This window comes from Balearica regulorum, chromosome 2 (assembly GCF_011004875.1).
Source record: "Balearica regulorum gibbericeps isolate bBalReg1 chromosome 2, bBalReg1.pri, whole genome shotgun sequence".
NCBI classification, from domain to species: Eukaryota; Metazoa; Chordata; class Aves; order Gruiformes; family Gruidae; genus Balearica; species Balearica regulorum.
This window is the reverse complement of record NC_046185.1, coordinates 5,908,731-5,931,755: the sequence shown is the minus strand read 5'-3', so window position 1 is coordinate 5,931,755 and position 23,025 is coordinate 5,908,731. Positions and strand designations below refer to the sequence as shown.

Below are 23,025 nucleotides of genomic sequence, written 5' to 3'. Positions count from 1 at the left end.
TGTGTGCCTCACACGAGCCTGAATTTCAGTTTCTGGGAACTGCAAACAGTGAGAGAAACAACTTACCGGTGGTCCAGGAAGTCCAGGTTGGCCTTGTGGTCCTCGTGGCCCAGGCTCTCCCTACAGAAATGTTGTTTTGTTTTTTTTAAAAAAGCATTAAAATGTTTGTATGAAAAATTATCTGGGCACATTAGTCATGATGGCCATCTTTACAGAACCTATACCACCCCTTTTCTCATAGCTCCCAAAGAACCAGTGCAGAGACCAGCTGGTTTTCTCCTTAATCCTTTGGCTACTTGAATTATCAGCATTCATTAGACTGCACACAGACTGATCCACCCACGCTCAGCAGGCATTTATCCATAACTGGCTCCTTGTTTTTCAAAGGTAGTAACTCTACCAAAGACACTGGGCTATCCTGGATATTGCAATAAAACACCGTGGGTTGGGGTTTGGTGGTGGAGAAAAGCAATTCTTGTAAAAAGAGCTTCCACAGACATTTTCCCCAGCTGGTACAGCTGTGAAGGTCTTTAAAGTATCACTTATATGGTGCATATCATTATATTAAATGACAGTTAAATACAAATTATGCACCTACCAACACAAAATCAAAATTTAAATATATTTTGTTTACATGTAGGACTAACAGGCTGGAGCAATGGGTGTCTCTCCCCTGTTTTGAGTGCCCAGGTTCAGAGACAAACTCAGCATAAAACTCAAATACAATTTAACTTTCATATTAACACTTCCCTGGACTTAAAGAATTGCATAGCTGACTCTCCAATTTATATTTCTCATTCATGCAAGACTCATTGCATCTGAAAAGGACATTGCCTTTTTTCCTTTCTTATTTATTTTCTCCACTGTAAATAGGAGAAGTTGTTTCTTGATGGCCTGGAAATGCTTCTATCCACCTTAATTTTGAAGTATTATTTTAAAGCAAAATCTAATCTAACAGGCAACTGAACTACATAAAAGTATCCTTGTAAAGGAAGAACAAGTATTGAATCTCTCTTACTTGCTCTCCTTTTAGGCCTTCAGTATGCACCTGCAATAAAAATGCAGAATCATGAAGGATAAAAAGAGGAAAGAGAACACAGAAAGTGCCAGAGGTATGATGGTCCCCCACAGTGTATTTTTCTCCCCTCGCTGTTCCCTCGAGATGCACACTAACTGCTACAGCTCCTCAAATCCTATTGCAGGCTGGGGGGATACTTTCTATTTAAACAGCTCAGACTGACACAAGGTTTATTCACTCAGTTACCTGTGAAGTGATTTTTGTGGCTGTATACACAGTAAGAGCTTCATTATCACAATGGTATAAATAAGTTAGTGAATTCCCCAGCTCTTGTCTTATTTTAAATTACAAAGATGTATTCAATGCAGAAGGCATCATATAAATAGCAGGCTGACTTTGGATATGGTGCATGCTCAGCCTGTTCTCCACCCACCTCCTGGAACTTTAGGCTCATTTTCAGGTTTTATACGTATCTGTCAAAAATCTCTTGACAACTACTGTCACATCATTCATTTCACATTTAAGCAGGACAGTAAAAGGCTCTTACCCAAACAGGGGTTTTTTTCAGAGCTTTCTCTTTCTCCCTCCTTTGCTTTCTACTGCATTCTGGGTAAGGAAATTGCCAGCTGCCTTTCTCATGATTACCACAGAACTTCTCATTCTTGTCTTGAGCACCCAGTCCTTCTTTGGCACAGTACTACAGTTAACGCTGCTGGGATCAGTGGCCCTTTAATTCTTTCTACCAATAGTCTTAGAGTGCTGTTTCCTAATTTTAATCTTATTTTTTGGAAAGTAAAAGGGATACGTCCCAACTGCTTTGCTACCAGACCCTGCAGAACTCAGTTCTAGACCTCTCCTCTGCATACTTGGTGGTAAAGCTTCTTTCTCCACTCACTTGGAGATGACCTCTTCAGGTGGACAGTACTAAATACGTTCCTGCTAGTGACACCTCTGGCATCAGTGAAGGCATTGCTGAAGGCAGAGGGACACATAAAGGCATGTAAATCTAGTAAATCACACCCCCCCTTCCATTTTCTCAGTCTTCTTTTTTATCACTGCTTTCCGCATTTCAGCACATCAGGTCCTACTTGTGTCATATTCTACCAGGATTTTTTCAGATATAAGCCAAGGAAAAATCATTCCACCTCATCAGAAATTGCCTTTTTCTTCCCTCATCTAACATCCAGCCCATGACAAAGGCATTCAGTAATTCCCCTCAATTCTGAACTTTCATTTGATTTTGTAACTTTTGCAGGCTCTATTTTCTAAAGGCCACTAGGCATCATCTCAACAACTGTCCTGGAAACCACACAATCTTGTCACAGTACTGCTCTCTCTGATGCACCTGAGGCAGTGATATCACTGCCTCTTCAAGTCTTGATCCTCACATTTCAAAATCTCCCAAAATTGTGGCAGTGCATCTCCTTGTTGGAACCCATCACTTGCTGCCTTCAAAAATTTTAGTGCTATAAACTTCACTTTTTTTTTTGGAAAAAAACATTTAAGAACATCTCTCATTTAGCGAAGTCCTCCCAACCCCAGCTTCCACTTTCTTTCTCATGCAATAATGCCTACAATGTTTGAGAAAGCTAAAAAAAAATCTTACTGAAGAGCCAGGCAATCCTGGAAGTCCTGGTTCACCCTGCAGGGAAACACAAAAGGAATGATAAAACATAACATAATACAGAACACCACATAGCACAATACATAACATAACACAAAACAAAAGCAAACCTCCGAGCACGTTTTCCAACTGCTGTTGTACATTCTTATTTTTAATACCAGCCTGCAATTAATAGATATGAATATGCAATGCAAATTAACTCTGTTTTCCCTACCCTGCAGATGAATACATGCAGGAACTGGTTGTGTTCTGTGTTACTGTGATGTTACACATTGATTTTAATGACATTTAGTGACTTAAAATGAATGATGCACTGGGTGCACCATAACACTAAATCTGAGCTTCAAAAATCTTATAATTGGTGTACACATACCACAAAATAAACCTGATGGATGCTCAGATCCCTAACAGAGTCTGCGGGATTGATATTTGAGGCCAAAATGCTTTTGTTTGTTAAAGAGCAAAAAAATCTTTGCAAAAAGAAAAAAAAGTGAGAAATGGTACCATTTTCCCCAAGTCATTTTATAGAAAAAAATCACGCTATAAGCGTTTGCAGGACACTGAGATGCTACATCCTCTTAACATGATTTATTGCCATCTAGTCTATCAATTTGTTCCAGCACATTTTTTCCAGCAGTATCCACTATTTATTATGCTTTAAGACTAAGCCTCCAGAAGGCATCTCCTTCGCTTTACACACAGACTAATGCAAAAATTATCATATAGCTTCCTTTCACACTCTATTTATTCATTACTCATGTAGGTCTCTGAATGACCCAACATATCTTTCATGCTATTTCCTCTTAAGACAAGTTTAATTACTATTTGTTATTTATTCTAAAGAGACTCCGCACAATGGCAGAAGGACTGAAGAGACCACACATCAGCTGCACTGAAAGTAATGGAGCAAGGAGCTCAACATTTTCTGGAAGCACCAAATGCAGCCACTTAGAGACAAAGATGAAGTGTTATGAACTCAGGACTGCTCTCTACTGCACACATGCTGGAGCACAAAGATCTTCTTGTTCCTTTTCTCCACAGTGGATGTGTCCTGCTGTCCTGGTTTGTAGGTGCTTCTGAAACCTCACCTATAGCTGTTGAATCTGAGTGGGAAGTAATGGGAAAGAGAGAGATTTGCGTCTGATCTCTGCATTCTTGGATAAGGCTCACTGCCTTATCTGGAGGAGAACAGGAGAAAGAAAATCCAGAATTGGGCATGCCTTTCCACTCATGCCAAAGAAATAGGTAGGAAATACCAAAACCACATCATCACCTCTAGCAGAGAGGGAAACATAAGGCTGCCCTGGAAATGACTGTGTAAAATAATGAGGTCAAAATTGCTGCTGAGAGCAGTGAACAATTATTTTGCAAGTAAGAGGGTAGGGCTCATTTGATTGGTACTTTCTGAGTCAATTCTACATCTCCTGGGTCAGAAAACCAGCATCTACACAAACATACTGACATTTCTACCTACCTTTCTTGGGTGAGGAGGGTTTCCTGAGCCAAACTACTCTCTACTTCCTTCTACTCCCATTATGAGGGTTAAACTAAGAGCAGGGGAGCTACAACCAGGCACAGTTCAACACTCACTTATACCCATTTCAGACTGAAGCAATGTCAGAAAAGTGAAATATTTAAATGCATATGAGCTTCACTTATACACAAATGAGCTAAATACTAGGAAAACAGCCCTGATATTTCCAGCACTGGGGACCCAAGGAGGAATTAATAAATGGGTGTCCAAACCCCTCCCGTGCATCCCATCCCACCTCACCTTTTCTCCTTTGGTCCCACTGGTACCTGGAGGGCCCGGGCTGCCAGCAGGGCCCTATAAACAGGTAAAATGGAGAGAAAAACCTTTGGTTTACATACTGCAGGTCATCAACTGCCATTCCTTTTAAGTACAGGAGAAACATAAGGCTGCAGGTTTGGGTATCGGCAGCACAAACACTTATGTCCCATTGCGCTGGGATAGGAGCTACTACAACACACGAGGCTGCTTTGGCTCTGCTGCGTAGAGGGGAAGGGGAATAAGGATGGAGATGCCACAGCAGCCATGATAACAGCAATCCAATTTCAGCTGGTTCAGAAGGATTGCAGTTCAGGGAGTACATCAGTGTCAAACACAAAATTTAGGATAAAATGCAGGCATGAAGATTTGCCTGCTGCCAGGTGTCTAGACATGAAAAAGGCAAAAAAAGCTGCAAAAAAACCCAACTTCTGTAATAGGGTGTCACTTGGAGAAATTGTTCCTTAGCAGTAGTAAACAATCAGCGTCCACCTTCACATCCCTCTGCAATTTCTCACTTCATCCACATTTGCTGCAAGTATAAACCAGTCCTGTAAACAATGTAATGGGCATAGTGAACATAGTTCATTGTGATTCCAGTGCCGCATCTAGCACCGGAAAACATTTCCATCTTATAAGGATAGTGATAAACACTAACTAGACAAATACTTCTCAGTATTGGGTAAACTGCAGCTGAGGAACAGAGCAGAGAAAAAGTGTTGATTAACTGTCAAATTCCCCATGGACAACCAGAGAAAAAATAAGTGTAATAATCCTTATGATGTCACAGAGAGAAAGGTATAGATTTAATGAAGATTAAGACTGCTAACAACACTATACCTTGCCATCTAAATACAAGAGACGTGTCTGATATGGAAACAAAAATACTTTGCAACAAAGTCAAATTGAAACTCTGCTTCCCAAAAGAGAGCGAGAGCAAAGCACGCGGGCAGCACGTGGCTGCTCTGTTTGCAAAGCACGTTCAGGTCAGACCCCAGGAGCTGATTTGTTTGTGTGAGCAGCAGGGTCAACCACCCGAAGATAAACTATCCTGAGGGTTGGTATGCAGCTCCTCCACCTCTGTGAATGCAAAAAAGTGCCTCCAAATGATCCATTCCTGAGAGGGAAACAGCAAGGGATAGTGAATGGGATGCAGATGCAGCAGTCTGGAGGCTTCAGGCTCAAGGGTGGCAGTGATTAGCTGCTTGGCTTTTGGCAAATCACTTTTTAGCCTCTGCTTCTTACTCTGCCCTTTAGACCAGAAAATCCCTGGGAGAAAAGGATGCCTCTGATTAGGTATCATACTTTGAGTAATGAAAACAGTCTTGTGGGATGGACAGATAGCAGTTTTAGACAAAGCATTATCTGTCTAATCAGCAGAAATGTAATGGTCTTTTAGACTATTTTCTGGTTTCATCTTGTCTTAAAAATGTAAATAATTCCAAGCCTTTCTTACTGAAAACAAACCAAATATATTAAATCCAGTTCTCCCCCTTTCATGTTGTGGGAGGGAAAAAAGAGTTTATAAATATCAGACTTAAACAACCCAATGTTTATATGTGCTTCCTTATGTCTCTAATGAAAATTAGGAAAAACGTCTAAGCTATCATGTTTAAAGGACTGGCATTTTCTTAAAGTGTATATTGCATTACAATTTATTTCTAAAACCAACCAAACAAAAAAATAAAACCATGCCAACAAAGATTCTTAGAATAAGGACTACGAAAACTGCCGATGCAGTGGGGTCCTGTCATGACTCAGCAGCCACCCAGGATAAGTCTTAGATTTAGAATCAATTCCCACTCATTCCAAAGAAAATCCTTCAGTCCTTCAGTATTTGCCACGTACCTGTTTCCCCTCCACACCTGGCTTTCCAGGCAACCCATCAAGGCCTCGTTCTCCCTGGAGTAAGAAGAGAAAGAACCAGTATAACTCAAATTGGTGGTGTTTAAGTCACCATTCTGCAAGAGATTTCCATGTTACCTGCTCCAAGAGTAAGGAATAAGGAGAAAAATTCAAGCCAGCCCAACAGACAAGATGGCTCAAGTCCCCACATCTGTACTACGAAAAGTTGCTGGGAGCCTCTGTCCAGTAACAAGGAGGTGAACCAAGTGTAGTCAGCAGGAAACTTTTATCCTCTCTAACTTTGCTAACTGTTGGCAATTGTCTGTCTAGAAAACTTAGCACCAAATAGCAGGGATGTGAATTTAGAGAGAAGAGATTGTGTGCCAGCTTTCCACCTAGGCATCCTTCCTTTGCCTGCTGAGGTGGGTTCATGTAAACCGGACAAAGGGCACCAGAGGAACATCAGGCAAGAATAGCTCTTACAAAAATAATGAATCCACAATCCAGCAATAGTTCATTTTTACCCAGTTAAGAAAAACTTTTCATTTCTCACCTTTGCTTTCCGTAACCTGGGGGAACAATTAATCTATTCCTGTATGTCTTCAGAGTTGGACAGTCCACAAAGTCCACAGGCAATCTATTCCACTATTTTATTTTAAATACCTGAAGATATGGTTTTTACCCCATACCTAAACCTGACTTTTTCTCACTACAGTTTCAGACTACCATGTCTTTCCCTAACCCCCCACAGAGAACAGACTGTTCCCTTCATCTTTACAATGTCCTTTTATGTATTTGAAGACTTACAAAACTTCCCCTTCAAACTTCTCTAGACTAAACAAGCTCAAGAGTTTCAACTTTTCTTCATTGGTATGTTTTTCAGACCGCTGATCGTTTTTGTTGCTTTCCTTTTTGCACTGTCCATTTTCTCCACGTCTTCAGCGTAGCTAGATGCCCAAAGCTGGATACAACTGCAGCTAACTTTCAGCAGAAAGATTATTTCATGTTTTATAAAGTATTCTTCTGTCTAAATCCCAGGATAACATTTACTTTACTCCAAACCCCCTTCTGCAGGACAGCTCCTTAATCAGTCATTCCCAATCTATAGCAGCGTGCAATTTGTTGTCCTACACATACGAAGGATCACGCAGCTGCCCCTTCTCAATGTCATCTTCTGCTTTGGGGGATTGTTTTCAAGATCATTATGAATTCTGACCCTGACCTTCACTGTACTTCCACATTCAAACTTAACACATTCCATATTTTATAATCCAGGTCCTTGATAGAGATGATGACTAGATCAATGACATTCTCTGCTGAAGTTCACTTCTCTCTTACGGATTGTGGCTTTTCCCCATTCCAGCCTCTTTAGTTTAAAACTCTTTGAAATGAGGACTTACTCTATAAAATGCTTAAACCTCTGTAAAACGAAACACTGATTTTGCTTGGATCCTGCACACACAACCAAATTCTGCAAGTACAAGGAGCAACAGCAAAATATTAGTTTTATTCTATTTTGTTTAATGTTTCAGACATTTTAATTCTTACTCTCCCACAGTATCCCTGTTAGACATCTGTTATTATCTGCAAACCCAAACTTACGGCATTGGATTTAATTAGTTCCTTTTGAAAACTACATTGATTCAGCAAGTCAGAAATGGATTTGCGAATCCATTTATTTCTTTTTCCCCTTTAGAAAGTCAATCAGTCTTGTAACAGAAATGTTATTTCAAAGTGATGCATCCAAGGAATGAAATTAGAGAGACCCATACCCTACAGAAATCAGCTGAAAACCAGTATCAGACATCTGGATCTACTTGGTTTGGGGGCAATAATTTCCACATTCATTTCCACATCCTTTGCACTGACTGAACTATGAGTATCCTGAATTTGAGACTTTCAGTAAGTGACAGTGTGGTGGATTGACAAAATGTGCAGTGTAGTCTCAGGAGAATTTTTAACATCAATACACTGCAGCAACGAGTACTTCACACATGCTGTTTCAGCTGCCAAAACAGAGAAGTGTCAATGTTCTTACTGCTAGTAATGGGGGCTGGGAAAGGCAAATGTATTATTTATACAAATGTATACAATAAAGCTGTTTGTTTGAAAACAATCCAAATGATTGTGCTCTCAGTTGTTTCTTCAGAAAAATCTGTCATAGTAAATATTGTTTTCAATTCTTTAAAAAAGGGCTAAAGAAAGGTTTCTTTCCCAAAAGAAAAAACACAATGAAAATTCACTCTCAAATTTTTACTCCAAGTCTCCATTTCCTTCCCCTCTGCTCTACTGGTTTTTCTGCTTTAACTAGTGAAACAAAATGGTGAAGAGTTGTAAGCAACCGGGGGAAATCCCAATTGCATACAAACTTTCGTGCTGCTTTCTGACGTTTACCAGCCAGAAAGTGTAATGATGTGTTGGAAGAATTATTTCCCAAGAGTCTACAGGGCCCTGGGAAAGTCTGGAGGAGAGGAAACCCACCACACAGAGGGACGTGCAACAGCAGACCAGCCCTGATGCCTCCTTACACGAGCTCTTCTCCAATACAACAAACAAGGACCTACTGGATGGAAACATGCTTATGCAGCAAAAGCAACGCCCCATGTCATGTTGAACTGCTGTACGTGCTGAAATTAATATGCCAAGTATCACACACATATATGGCTTATGTTGGCAGGGAAGTGCATCACACTTATCTCTGCAGAGTCTGTCCTGGGGTCTACAGGGAGCCCGTCAAGATGCAAAAGGACACGAGATATCATTTATATTGTGCAGTGGCTCTCCTGAAGTGCAGGTGTAACCGATAATACTGGATTTCAAAACCTCACTATAAAACCTCAGTATTTACATCTGAGGACCCAGGATATAAGAATATAGCAGCAAGATGTATTATGGGTTTATGAGATATTCAGCCTTTTTTCATACTAGGGTGCAGATTCAATAGACCAATATTCAGTGGATGGGATACTGCTGTCATCTGATATAATAAACACTTTTCTCCTCAGGCACAAAGAAACACAGGTTGCGTAGGTGTCAGTATTCAAGTTACAGACTGAAAAGCAGACAAGAAAATATTTGGCCCGCCGAATTTACGCCCACTGTTTTCACAGTAGTACTGACTGGTAGAAGTTAAAGCAATGGCAGTGGATGTTCTGAGACCAGCATTAAAGCCTGGAAAAAATCAAAGTACAATTGTTGTAGCAGAGATCTGGCTGCTTCAGAAAAAAAAAAAAAAAAAAAGAAAAAAGAAAAAAAGGAGATCTAATTGTGCATATCCTTTTAATGAAACAAAACCTAATTCATTTCTTCCCCACTTTAATCTTCCTCTCGCTTAGTCAGCTGCCTGCCCACACACAGCTCCAGCTTCCTCTCCCATCACGGTGATGTCAGAAAGATGGATTTTCTTCCGGGAGCCAAATATTCCAGCAGATTAGACAACCTCGCCTCTGGAAAAGCACTGACTAGACACAACACACTGAACCAGTCCTGCAAAAGGCTGAGGCAAAAGCAAGAGGAAGACAAGGCAGGAACCAGCCTTTTGCTCTGGCTGCAACAGCGGGGACAGATGATACTATGAAACATGGTCATGGCTACTTCATCATAAACAACAAAACGAACAGTGGGAATGGACACCTTGACACATGGTAAAGCAAAATGCGGTATCTCACATGAAGGGTCTATTGATCATTTTTGCCAGTAGGCAAAGCTTGGTATAAATCTCCAGGTTTCTTCTCTAGAAGGCAATGGAGAGTGAGAAATGGGAACAAGGCCACGCTAGCAAGCTAATAACTCCCTCTTTGCACAAACACATATAGCCAGATATCACTAAAGACAGCTTGAACACAGGCAAAGCTGCCAGACCAGCACTGAGATATTCCTATGTCAGGACCAGCTTCAGACATAAGCAAGACTGGCCATTGCTTAGGGCTGAAAGCCAATCAGAGCTGGCAAAAAAGTTTTGCCTGCATGAGAAAAGCAGTGACTCGGGTCCAACTGAGAGCCTGGTGATGCCCCATCTCCCACTGCTTCTCAGGGCAGGAGCAGACCAGTACCAGCTTCTCCTGGCAGGGGCAGAAAAATGCATTTTTGGAGGGATTTCTGGGGAGCCTCGAGCACTGCCTGGCTGGTCTGCAGTAGAAGTGTGTGCACATCTGAGGTCTCTCTGAACACAATGAGCAAACTGGAATAATAAAGTCTTTGTGTCTGCCCAGCTCTCCTTTTAAATGCTTATTCCAGCTATAATAGGCACTTGGTCTCTTTCTTGAACCATAAACATGGTTCAAATCCCAGAGTGTCCTGTGCTGTGTAAAACAGCTATACCTAGACATGAGAGAAAGAACTGGGAAGCAGCACGAGCTGGATGAAGTCTTCAATAGAGAAACTACCTGGTCTTCATTAAAAATTGAGCTTATGGTGATGGGAGAAGACAGAAACATAGGAAATTGGATAATCTGAGCAACTGCAGTGAGATGGAGAAATGCTGGATGCAGATGTGGTCAGCAGCAGTCAGTGGTCATTCACACTTCTCAGGTGGTGCACACAGTGTGGACACTCTGCTAGATCTCCTCAGTGGCATACCTTCATTCCACTCCTCCTCTCTCTCCTCCATCCCCAGCTACACACAGACAAGAAGTCCCTAAATGTGTGCTTAGCAGACAGCAGAGATCCCTAAAGTCCTCCTGCACTCCCATGGGAGGTCATTCAGGAACAGCAGCGGGAGGTGCAGCGCAGTGATGAAACTCCATCATTAATCACCCTCCAGAGCTGCTGGCCTGGAAGCCCACCCCACCTAAGGTACAAAGGCAAAGTCCTTTTCCTAGCATATAGCAGGAATACCTTGTCTCCTCGTGTTCCCTTTTCTCCTCTTTCTCCTTGTAGACCCTAAAAATAAAGAGAAAAAGAGATTATAAAGTTCAATCCAAGTAGAGGCATAGTTAACTCCTCTAGTCATCAAATCATTGTGCATGTCTGCACAATCTATTCAAGTGAACCTCAAGGACATTTTCTGTGTTGCCATTCCTGAAGGTTGGCTACAAGCATGGTCTAAGCAGACTCATAGAGCAGGGATGACCCGTGGGCCCAAGAACGTCTGTAATATTATATTGCTCGCAGACACACAACCCTCCTGCCAACAGCAGTGTGGAGGGACAAGGAACACACCACAGCTGCAGATGGTCTGGAAAACAACCAATGCTCTGCATTTTTCATGCTGCTCATAAACAATGAGGACTTAGGTAGAGGACAATACTGATGGAAAAATCTATTGCATAAACAACCAAGAATGCCCATTCCTGGTGGTTTTGGATGCAGTAGCTACGCAGACAGCAGGTACCTCTGAGAACTGGCAAATATTAGATAATCCTTGTCCTGGAGGCCCAAGCACATTTTTGAAATGTGAATCCAATGCCAATGTTCATCTGGACGGCATAATTCATCTCCTCCCAGGTACACCAGAACCACTGGCTGAGGCTTAGTTTGATGAAGGACGGCAACACTAATGGGCAGAAACGGATTTCACCTTCCCTTGGCACAGGAAACACCCTGTATTTTACCTTTATTGTAGCAACTGAGCAACCAACTAATGGCTACAGGCAGACAAATATGCTCAGTCAGTAGTGACCTCTCTAAAACTGCCAAAGCTTAAAATGCTTCTTATTCTAATAATACATTTGTATTCAAACTTCAAATTACTTTACACTATAGTGGAGGCTTACCTCCAAACTAATGAGAACTACGTGTCTGGGTTTATTTGGTCTGTAGGACAATTTAGATAATTATTAAGATCTTCAGATTTCAGGCCATGGTTGACTGTAATCAAACTCTGTACAGCCCTATCCATCTCAAATGACCCAAACTGAGCCTGCACAGCTTCCCGACACCACTATTTCCAAAAAGCAAATGTCAGGACTTCTAAAAATATGAGTCTTTTAATGCAGTAATAACTATGGGGCCCTCGTGTAGACTGAGTAGATGATTACTGCCTTGCTCCTCCCCAGCAGCCCAAGCCAAATGTCAATCTTATGACAGAAATGTAATCTTATGATGTTCAGTAACTGTGCACCAACATCTGAGTGCTTTGTTTCTTGCACAAAAAGGTGACTCAAGGAGCAGGAAGGAAGTGTCCTTATAGCTTTATCCATTTATCTCATTCATATTGCAAGGGTCTATGGCATGGGCAGGTAATGCCACCCCCATATTTATTTCATCATCTTCAAGCCTAATACAATTCAGCCTTAGACCACACAGCATGCACCTGGGAAAAGGCAAAAGTGTTCAAGCTGTTCTGAACACTTTGGACGTCTTTGTAGTGAGTTGTAAAGCAAGCCCTCGGCCTGCACACGGAAATCTTTCAGTGCATGAGCACATCTGGTATGCCACCAAAGCACACCGATGTACAGTCGGGTCATTAAACCTCAGAAAATCCAATCAGCCTTTACACCACCAGCTTAAAGGCTGCCTCCATAATTACCAAGGTGAGACCACAAGACAGGGATGCTAACTTGACAGAATCTGATTCATTTTGGTCTTGCTGTCTCTTCATTCAAGGCAGGTTTGTCCCCTGAGCCCAAAGGCTATTCCCTGACAGTTTTGAAAATTTGATTGGAAACTTACTGAGAGGTGATACTTTTTCGGTGGTGTTATGATGAAGTTTTTGAGCACCATATGACTGGTGCATCAACACAGACCAAAGCAATTGCTTTGCAGTGGGAGCATCACAAAATTACCAGCTGTTATCTTGGTAATCAAGCCATTTCCAGTGACATCTCTCTCCTGGCTACAGGTCTGTTCTCATTTAAAGAAGTCAGAAGAAACTCAATGAAGTCAAGAAAATGTCACTATTTGGACATAGTACAGGTAAGTGGTCAGATATACCCTACACTGCTTAATAAAAAAAAAAAAAGAAAAAAAAAGAAAAAAAGAAAAAAAGAAAAAAAAAAAGAAGATAGGTGGGCAGAACACACTGAAAAGGCAGAGAAAGTTTCTAGAGTGTCAAAAATTTAACAAGAACCATGACTTACCGGTGCTCCTACGTAGCCTTTAATTCCTGGAGGACCCTGTTTTCCCTCGGATCCCTGGCAAGGAATCGAGATACAGTAAAACACCAGAAACTGTTCCACATAAAAGACCAAGAATAAAAGCAGTTATTCAGAAATGTAGCTTGCACTCCTGGGCTCACAGGGGGCTGTTGAGGCTTCTTGACTATCTCAGCTCTAATACACAGAGCAGTGTCTGCCTTTCCAGATACGTACCCAAAGTGACACCCCAATGCTTTCCCTGTCCCCAGCGCTCAGACGTTACCAAGTTTATTCTGCATTCAGTCTTGTCCTACAAAGGCAAACAGTCCCACAGAAGTTCCTCTACAGGTCATTTCAGAAGTTTTGGCAACGGCAGTCGTTGCCTGCTTGTTGTGCACGGGATGATTGAGCTCTGTCTCGACTCCTGAACGTGACGTCGCAGGAACAAAGCACAGATGTACATTGCTGCAAATGCTGCAGCAGAGGCTGTATCCCAGCATAAACAAACCACAGGCTTCAAAGTGTTATATATTTTGAAGAGTAAATGAAAAGAAACAGATCAAAACTACATTATCCAATGTTTATTTTCAGCATAAGTGAGAGAAAAGCGAGAGGATCAGGTACGTTTCAGCAGTTCTTCAGCTGGTTACACGCTGACTCTCTCCCTGGAGAAGGTAAACTGAAATGGAGAGCACTCTCGCTGTGTGTTTTATGTGCCTTAGAATGCCTGCAAGTGGTCTGGATCCGCAGCTGAACAGGGTCAGCCCTCAGAGCCATCCCATGGAGACAGCCTGGGCCTGACAAAGTGGCCATGAGAACTGGTTAGATTATATCACCTGTTTGAATGATCACCTTTTCTTTCTCCTTTCTCATCTTGTTAACTCCTATATTGGGTGGCTGTCACAGATAAGGGTTCAAAACAGATCCAGATTTTATTTTTAAAGAATTTCTATGTTTCATATTAATAGATGTTTCCTATTAAAAAAATTATTAAAAATGCAAGATGTGTTTGCAATGAACTGTTAGCAGAATCGAGGGGTTTTTTGTCCCAGTGCAAGTGCCCAGGAGGCTGATCGTGTTACACCACTGCTCACACTTGCCTTAGCCCAAACGACAGTCTCGTTTGGAGCAGTCATTAAGCACAGACCAGGCAGGCTGGCTAGACTGTGCTTGCCTCCACTTTAAGCAATGCATTGCCAAAACTGTCCCCTCCTGCCAGAGAGGACTTGACTTGCTAAAGCAGATGAAGCTGTGCCCTGAAGCTTGTGAGCAGTTCATCAGCCCAGCTGTAAAGTGTTGAACCTCTGTTAAGTATGGAAGCAAACCACACAGCAAACTCGGGAGCGGGGGGGGGATGTACAAACAGGTTAAGAGCTGGGCTCAGGCACAAGCAAAGGTGGCTCTGGGATCTCCACAACATCAGGAACCCGAGGACCTCTGCAATGTCAGAAGCCGTGCAAGACCTCTAATGGTAGAGGAAGAGCAGCAGGCATGCACGTTCAGCCCGCAGAAAAATACTTCTATTGAAGTCTAGGCAAAAACCCTACAGAAATAGAGGCCTGCTACCAGTTGTCCAAATTATCAAAGTCCAACTCAGTACAGTTACATAAAACGTGGTTATAACACTCCAAAAAAATTACAGAGAAACGGTTTGTCTGGATGAGAGGACTTGCTGATCCCACTCAAGGCCTAATGCTGAGATCATGTCTGGTAAACCAGAGAAGTGTGAGACCTTCGACAGATGAAGCAAACAAGAAGAAGGAAATTTGTCAAAATGAAAATCTTACCTAATACTTTATATTTCAAAGGCTTGATTTTTTTTCCCTCTCGCTCTGTTTTTTCTATCGAGTGCGGATAACTGTCAGTTCAGATGGGAATGCTATAGTATGTCAGTGCCATAGCAATGACAGCCACAAAAAATCTCCTTAACCTTTTATTAAAGATACAGAAAAAAAAGAATGAAAAGGTTGAATATTTGCTGCAGGATTTTACAGGCTGAAGGGCACGGTCTCAAAAATTCAAGCTTTGTTTCACTGCTATAATATCATACAGTGAGGGACCTGAGTTCAGGCCAGACTCACTTAATCCATTTAAATTAATCTGCCAGGTCCCACATATTTATGTGGGAGCCTTCTCCACTGACCAGTGGATATTTCTTGCCATCTCAGACCACTATGGCATCTTCTATAGAAGTTCCAACACTGATTCACACAAGGCTGACTTTGAGAGTTCTTCTTTGCTTCCACCAGCTCGTAGCCAGCAAGATCATACATCCTGCTGGGTGAGCAATGAAGTTTACCCACCACGTTTGATGAGAAAGAAGAAAACCATACCAACCCCACCACCACATTTTTATGATGAAGACATTGAGCTAGAAACAATCTCCACTGGAGACTTCACTGAGCAGCAAAAGCAGTAAAACCAGAGATGACATACCAAGGCCATTTAATTCCTGTCACCCGTACATGTACCCTAACGGGCTCCATCATCCATTACGGCACTTCTGTGGACTGAAGTCTGCCAGAAATCTGCAGGACCCTTATCTGTGCTACTGGAAGCTTGACATAATTAATGAGGTCTGTAAAAGCTGTGAGGCACCTCCTTAAAAGAAAGTGCTGGCAATTCCCACTGAGGAAAAAAAATGGAAATCCCTCAGCCAAGCAGAAAAACAGGGGGATGAATTTTCTGGGGTGCATGTAAGCTTCTGAGTGTGCACTGCGCCTGCCTGGCCAGATGCGAACGAAGATGGATGGAGCCGGGAAGGACCGCATCTCAACCAACCAGAGCAACTGCACGGTAGCTCTCCATGGACCCTGGGGTGGAACCCACAGCCACTGTATTGATGCTGATGATTTTAAGTAAAAATAAGTGATCTGGCAAAAAACAGTCATTACAATAGTAATTGGAGATGTGACCTTTCCAATTGCTCCATCTCCACCCGTCTCTACACACCCCATTGCACACCAGTGAGGTGGTTGGGCTTTACACCAAGGAGTAAACGTAGTGTGGATTCATATTTTAGATTTTAAAGCCCTACCAGCAAAGCAAGAATTGTTTCTTAAAATAGCTCAGGCCAGAATCCAGCTCAAGGACACTGCATATAGCCAGCACATCCGTTGAAGCAAATAAAAGTCACTGTGAAAGCACACAATCATTTTATATTTAGTCACTGCAGCTGAGAGGCTGGGGCTGGCCAAGCCCACCTCTTCGCTGGGAGCACTTGGCACTGCCGAGTCAGATGTCTTTAGGTCCAGCCCCGCCAACACCTATCCTGCCCAGCCCATAGTGATGACCTTCTATTCAGCATTGCCTCATTACTTGCTGAACTAAATGTGCCTGATGATCCTGGTCAGAAATATGGAGCATTATCCAGGATCAAGCCCTTATGGAGGTAGATGTAGATGCCTCAGATTAGCTTGGTTTATAAAAGCTTTGCAAAGCAAGGGTGAGGAACTTCATACCACAAGGAGCATCATATTACTGGTTTGTAGAGCCACTGTCAGAAACATGCAGGACAGAGAGAAAATATGTATTTATTTATATGATTGTGGTGGGTTGACCCTGGCTGGACAACAGGTGCCCACCAAAGCCACTCTATCACTCCCCTCCTTGGCTGGAGAGGAGAGAGAAAATATAACGAAAGGCCCATAGGTCGAGAGAAGTACAGGGAGATCACTCACCAATCACCATCATGGGCAAAACAGACTCAACTTGGGAAAATTAATTTAATTTATTACCAATCATATCAGAGTAGGATAATGAGAAATAAAACCAAATCTAAAAAACACCTTTCCCCCTCCCTCCTGTGCTGGTTTTGGCTGAGGTAGAGTTAATTTTCTTCATAGTAGCCAGTATGGGGCTATGTTTTGGATTTGTGCTGAAAACAGTGTTGATAACACAGGGATTTTTTTTTATTGCTGAGCAGTGCTTACACAGAGCCAAGGCCTTTTCTGCTCCTCACCCCACCCCACCAGCGAGTAGGCTGGGGGTGCACAAGGAGTTGGCAGGGGACACAGCTGGGACAGCTGGCCCCAACTGACCAAAGGGATATTCCATATCATATAACGTCATGCTCAGCATATAAGGTGGGGAGGAGCATTCAAAGTGATGGTGTTTGTCTACCCAAGGAACTGTTATGCGTGATGGACCCCCACTTTCCTGGAGATGGCTGAACACCTGCCTGCCCATGGGAAGTGGGGAATGAATTCCTTGTTTTGCTTTGCTTGTGTGCATGCCTTTTGCTTTACTTATTGAACTGTCTTAATCTCAACCCACAAGTTTTCTCACTTTCACTCTTCCGATTCTCTCCCCCATCTGTGGAGGGAGTGAGCGAGCAGCTGTGTGGTGCTCAGCTGCCAGCTGGGGCAAAAACATGGCACTTCCCTTCTTCCTGGGCTTAACTTCACTCCCCATTTCTCTCCCTCGTCCGCCCCAGCGGCACAGGGGGACGGGGGATGGTGGTTGTGGTCAGTTCATCACATATTGTCTCTGTTGCTCCTTGCTCCTCAGGGGGAGGACTCCTCATACTCTGCCCCTGCTCCAGCCTGGAGTCCTTCCCATGGGAGACAGTCCTCCATGACCTTCTCCAATGTGAGTCCTTCCCACAGGCTTCAGTTCTTCATGAACAGTCTGGGTCCCTTCCACGGGGTGCAGTCCTTCAGGACCAGACTGCTCCAGCGTGGGTCCCCCATGGGGTCAGAAGTCCTGCCAGCAAACCTGCTCCAGCGCGGGCTCATCTCTCCATGGGGCTGCCAGGAGCCTGCTCCAGTGCGGACTTCCCACAGGGTCACAGCCTCCTTTGGCTGTGGGGTCCTCCATGGGCTGCAGGTGGATATCTGCTCCACCATGGACCTCCATGGGCTGCAGGGGGACAGCCTGCCTCATCATGGTCTTCTCCACGGGCTGCAGGGGAATGTCTGCTCCCGTGCCTGGAGCACCTCCTCCCCCTCCTTCTCCACTGACCTTGGTGTCTGCAGAGCTGTTCCTCTCACATCTTCTTACTCCTCTCTCTGGCTGCAATTGCACAGCAGTTTATTCCACCTTCTTAACTCTGTTATCCCGGAGACACCACCGCCCTTGCTGATTGCCTTGGCCAGTGGCGGGTCCGTCTTGGAGCCGGCTGGCATTGGCTCTGTCAGACACAGGGGAAGCTTCTAGCAGCTTCTCACAGAAGCCACCCCTGTAGCCCCCTGCTACCAAAACCTTGCCACGCAAACCCAATACAATGATAGGAGAGATGCTGCTGACAGGCGTTTGTGGGTGATGAATCCAGTTATTCATCCACTCCCAAATCCCACTGAAAGACAAAACAATATCCAGAGTGCCTCCACTCAGCCCAGCCCTGCTTTGCAGCTGTCATGTATCCCCTGCTGAACATGCTGCCATGCAGCTTCCACAATCACCACCTTCATGTTGCTGAAGGCAATATGGTTCCCACAGAGAACCATGGGATGGCTGCCAAGTACTTCCACTAATCCACAAACACACCATTAGTTCTGATACCCTCCTGATGAGACTTTAGGAAATGATGAACATTTCCCTCTTTGAAAAAAAAAGATATTTTGGAGAAAGAACCTCTCCATAGCTGAGGAACCCAGAAGGAACTATATAAATCACCTGCTTCACAGAGTCCTCTCAGACAGAGCCAAATGACAATCAGGACTACATCTGGAAAGGTGCTTAGGTACTTAACTCCTGTTTGAGGACAAAGGCATCAGTGAACTAGTGAACCAGCATCACCAGATGTGATGCTCAAAGGTCTTTGCTTTTGGAAAGCAGGCACAGAACTGGGTGAAGTAAGTTTGGGCAGTAAATCTGTGGTCCTTGCAGCACCTTTCATAGGCTGAGCTGAACTTGCTGTGCATGATGTCCCTGACAACACACTTGTCAATCTAGTGCACCATCTTCTTTTCAACAAGACTGAAACCAGCAGATAGGTACTTATCCCCTCAGTAACCAGGGAACAAGGCAAGGAGAGCTGAAACTTTGAAAGGACGTTAAAGAATTGGTCATGAGAAGGCTTTCAAAATTTCAGCACGTTTCTGACACCCAGCTAAGTCTCACCAGATACCCATTCAGAAGCATCTTGCTTGAAGCAAATCCAGTGATATAAGTATCGGCTCAAGTTCTGTATCACTTTGCCACTGTCTATTGGTGCAAAACCGAAGCTCCTAAAATAGGCAGAAACATCCAGGCTAGGATCTTTCCATGATTTTTTTTTTTTTTTCCAGTCATAGAGTAAGGATAATAATTCTCATCTGCATCTTTGTGAGAGTTGGAAAGGCTTGCTGAAGACATGAAGCAAGGCTTATGTGCCCCAAAACATGTTTTCTTCACCTTCTCCATCTATGCAGTTGATTAAACAAAAGGTATTTCTTTTTTTTTACATACCTTGCTTAATTGCTGATACCTTAGCAGACCCCTTATGAAAATAAGCATTTTGTGTTTCTTCATTCACCAGTAAGAATATAAAAGTCATAAACAAAAAGTAATTCAAGCAATCCACACATAAAAAAGTTAGTGAAAAAAATATACCTGTCCATGTAAAGAAGAAAGGGAAAGCTTACCTTTGGACCTGCTGGCCCAGGCAGTCCAAATGCTCCTGGCTGTCCTGGTTCACCCTGCAAAAAACAGCAGTATCGGTGGTAAATACATATAAAGGCTAGGATGGCTCAAAAGAGGCATTACATACAGATTTAGAAATGGAAGCTCTACCCAATATCTACAGTCCTGAGTACTACTATCCAAAGATCTAAAAGTGTGAGGTGTCCTTTCTTCACAAAAATAAAAGCAGAAAGAGACAAACTGAAAACTGAAGCAGCTATTCATCTGTTCTTCAAACACAACCAACTAAATAGCATGAAATGAGTTCCCTAAGTTGTGAACAACTTGCACCAGCTACAATCTATAAATATGGCTTCCTTGGAGATAACGTAATGCATTTGTTCTCATATAGTCTCCTTTTAGTGCAATAAACATGTCCTATAAGAAATTTTGCAAGTCCATGTCCTTGTCTGATCTCAGACTATGCCATGTGTGATGTGATGAAGTTGCATGAGTTCTGAAAGCTACATGGGAAAATTATCACAGTTTTTCCAAAGTGGGACAGTGTGGCACAAAGCAGAAACAGGATGTCAGTGACAGGAAAAAAAAGAGCTTGTCTGCTGCGTACCACTAATTTTGTGTATGCCTGACCTTCCAAAGTTCCTCCAGCCACCACCCAAATGACTGCCACAAAGGGACAGTGAATGAGATGATAAAGGTTCACAATTGGGATGAAGATAATTCAAAGGGATGTTGATCAAGCAGGGGAAAAGAGGGAAAGCCATAAACCCACTTAGATAAGATACTGGAAAATGTGTTTGTGGGTTTATGCCTCAACTGTAGTCCTCTTAAAGGCAATATTTGGTATGCTTCATCCTTCTTTGAGCTAACCCTGCACCTCTTCTTCTGCTCTTACCTTTCAGCAGTGCACAAGAGGAGTTCAGATCCTTGTTTCTGTGACCGAGACACCGTTTTCTCTCACCCCTGTCCGTTGTGGAAGCACAAGACGCTCCCCTGCATCCCCTGCCACCTCCACTAGCCGATGACTCTTTGCCAAACTTAAAACAAATGTCCAAGCTCTGCAACAGCAGTTATTAACAAACGCAGCCGCAGCAGCGGGTCCCAAACCACAGACTGCCACGACTGCCCTCTTTCTCGTCTTAATGAATGTTAGCAGAACTGTCCCAGGAGCCTCTCAGGATTGCTAATCCATACAACACCTGCCATCGCCGCCAACGTGTGAGGGAGAGTGCTGGGGCTATTAACCTCCTGCCATTTGTTTCTGCTGCTCCTAAAATGGCCGTACAAATCCCCAAGACATGTTCCACTCAATACAGATTGATTTCCACTGCCTGCCTTGCACTGAAAGGCAAGGATTACATGGGAGGAACGAAAAGGCTTACGGCTTCTCCTTTCGCTCCATCCTTCCCAGGGGGGCCAGGTGAGCCCAGGGACCCCTGTAAGGACAACAGAATTATCATCAGCACAATATTAACACCCGTTGCAAATGCAGGGACATGAGTAGCATATCAAGACAAGAATAAGGAATGAGGAGAATAATTTCAACACAAACATTTATTATTTACAGTCTCTGGAGGAGTTACTGCTGACATTAACGCACTATGGCCAATTGATGAGCTGTTAATGAGGAACTAGGCACTCTTGGCCATTTAACTCATTTAAGAATAAATTAATACAAAAGCTCTGCACTTAATTAGACACGTAACCATTGAGTCATCTTAATATCATCTCCCCTCGGCCTCTTTGTCCACCATTCCATTGTATCAAAAATCTGCTTTTTAGTCACTAAATAGTCATATATTTTTTTAATTATTTTTTTTTTAAATTCCATGCTTGTACAGCATCCATCCCAAAGCTCAGAAGCCTCTAGGCACAGCTACAATACACATAAGTAATGAGCCTAAAAGCAAACAGAAAAGAAGTCTTGAAAATCTCAAGCAGCCTTCAGGAACTGCCCTGGCCACCAGGAAGCGAGTCTCAGAGCTGTGAATGTGCAAAGCCGTAGAAAACAAAGGAACAGAAAACCAGGCACCACTTTTTAGGTCTTTCCATGCGTCAGGACGAATGGTACTAAATACATTGAGGTTGGCAGCACCACAGCTAACTGGGACTGCAGCAAACACGGGGAAAAGGCGAGTTTTGCTGCATGCAGCTGGCAATTTAAAGAACAAATGGAGAATGGAAAGGGAATAGACACACAACAGGCGAGCCAATGTACACGGTGAGGAACTGTCTTGGTGTTTTTACTTCTAGACAGTGCAGCAGGGTGGGGTTTTTTTAAGGGCATTGTAAAAAAAAATAAAAATGCTCAAATGGGAAAGAGACATGGGCACTGAAAACTGCCACTCTGGGCTCTCATTAAACTGAGCTAGTTTGTTGTATATTACTTGGAGGGGGATCCTGCCTTGCAATCCTGAACATTTGCTATTTTACAAGAGGTGGAAAAAGTTTAAATTCCTAAAATCTCTCCTGTAAATGCTGCTTAAGGCATATCTGACAAATGTGTATGAAGTAAATACTAGTCGATAGAGCAAGCTCAGTGCAGGATAATTTTATTTTTTTTTTTTTTTTAAGATGATGACACAGTAAGCAGCTAAAGGCTATCTCAGTCCAAAATTTATGTTTGGTGCAAGAAAGGACATGATAATCTTTGGCCTTCCATGTCTCATACTGAAGAAACTCCAGTGTTTCTGTACATTGAGGCATTAGCACTAAGCTGTTTCACTCTTCTACTCTGTTTTGGAGTTTAACAAAGTTTAGTCAAAGTTTATCCCCTTGATATCTCCACACATTTTTCAAATATGGCTGAGCATCATTAACGGGTTTACATATTTTAAGGTGCATTTCACTGAAATATAGTACAACAGCACAGTCTCCTTTTCTTAGTACCTTGTTAATGCAAAACTAGAAAACACAGAGGTAAAACAAAAGACTTAGTAGAGGGCCTGTTTTCATTAGCCTTTCACAACAGCTTAAACTTAACTTTTCACAGTATAATTAATAAAAACTTGGACTTACCTTTTCTCCTTTATCCCCTTTCAGTCCAGGAAAACCAGGGGGACCTTCTTCACCCTAAAACACCAATGGAAAAGATACCTTACATGAAATACTATACCATTCTGTGGTATAGTCTAAAATACACAAATATAATCTATAAAGAGTCATCAGC

General features: G+C 42.8%; 1 protein-coding gene across 1 annotated transcript in view; it reads right to left on the bottom strand.

The window, feature by feature from the left end:
• Positions 1–23,025, bottom strand: part of COL22A1 (collagen type XXII alpha 1 chain) — a 240,357-nt gene that overhangs the window by 89,209 nt on the left and 128,123 nt on the right. The window contains exons 13-22 of the mRNA XM_075743260.1: positions 22,875–22,928; positions 21,239–21,292; positions 19,859–19,912; positions 13,296–13,349; positions 11,113–11,157; positions 6,280–6,333; positions 4,417–4,470; positions 2,625–2,660; positions 1,019–1,048; positions 67–120 (exon numbers count right to left, since the gene is read on the bottom strand). Coding sequence (XP_075599375.1) covers positions 67–120; positions 1,019–1,048; positions 2,625–2,660; positions 4,417–4,470; positions 6,280–6,333; positions 11,113–11,157; positions 13,296–13,349; positions 19,859–19,912; positions 21,239–21,292; positions 22,875–22,928 — 489 coding nt within the window. The remainder of the gene's footprint in view (positions 1–66; positions 121–1,018; positions 1,049–2,624; positions 2,661–4,416; positions 4,471–6,279; positions 6,334–11,112; positions 11,158–13,295; positions 13,350–19,858; positions 19,913–21,238; positions 21,293–22,874; positions 22,929–23,025) is intronic.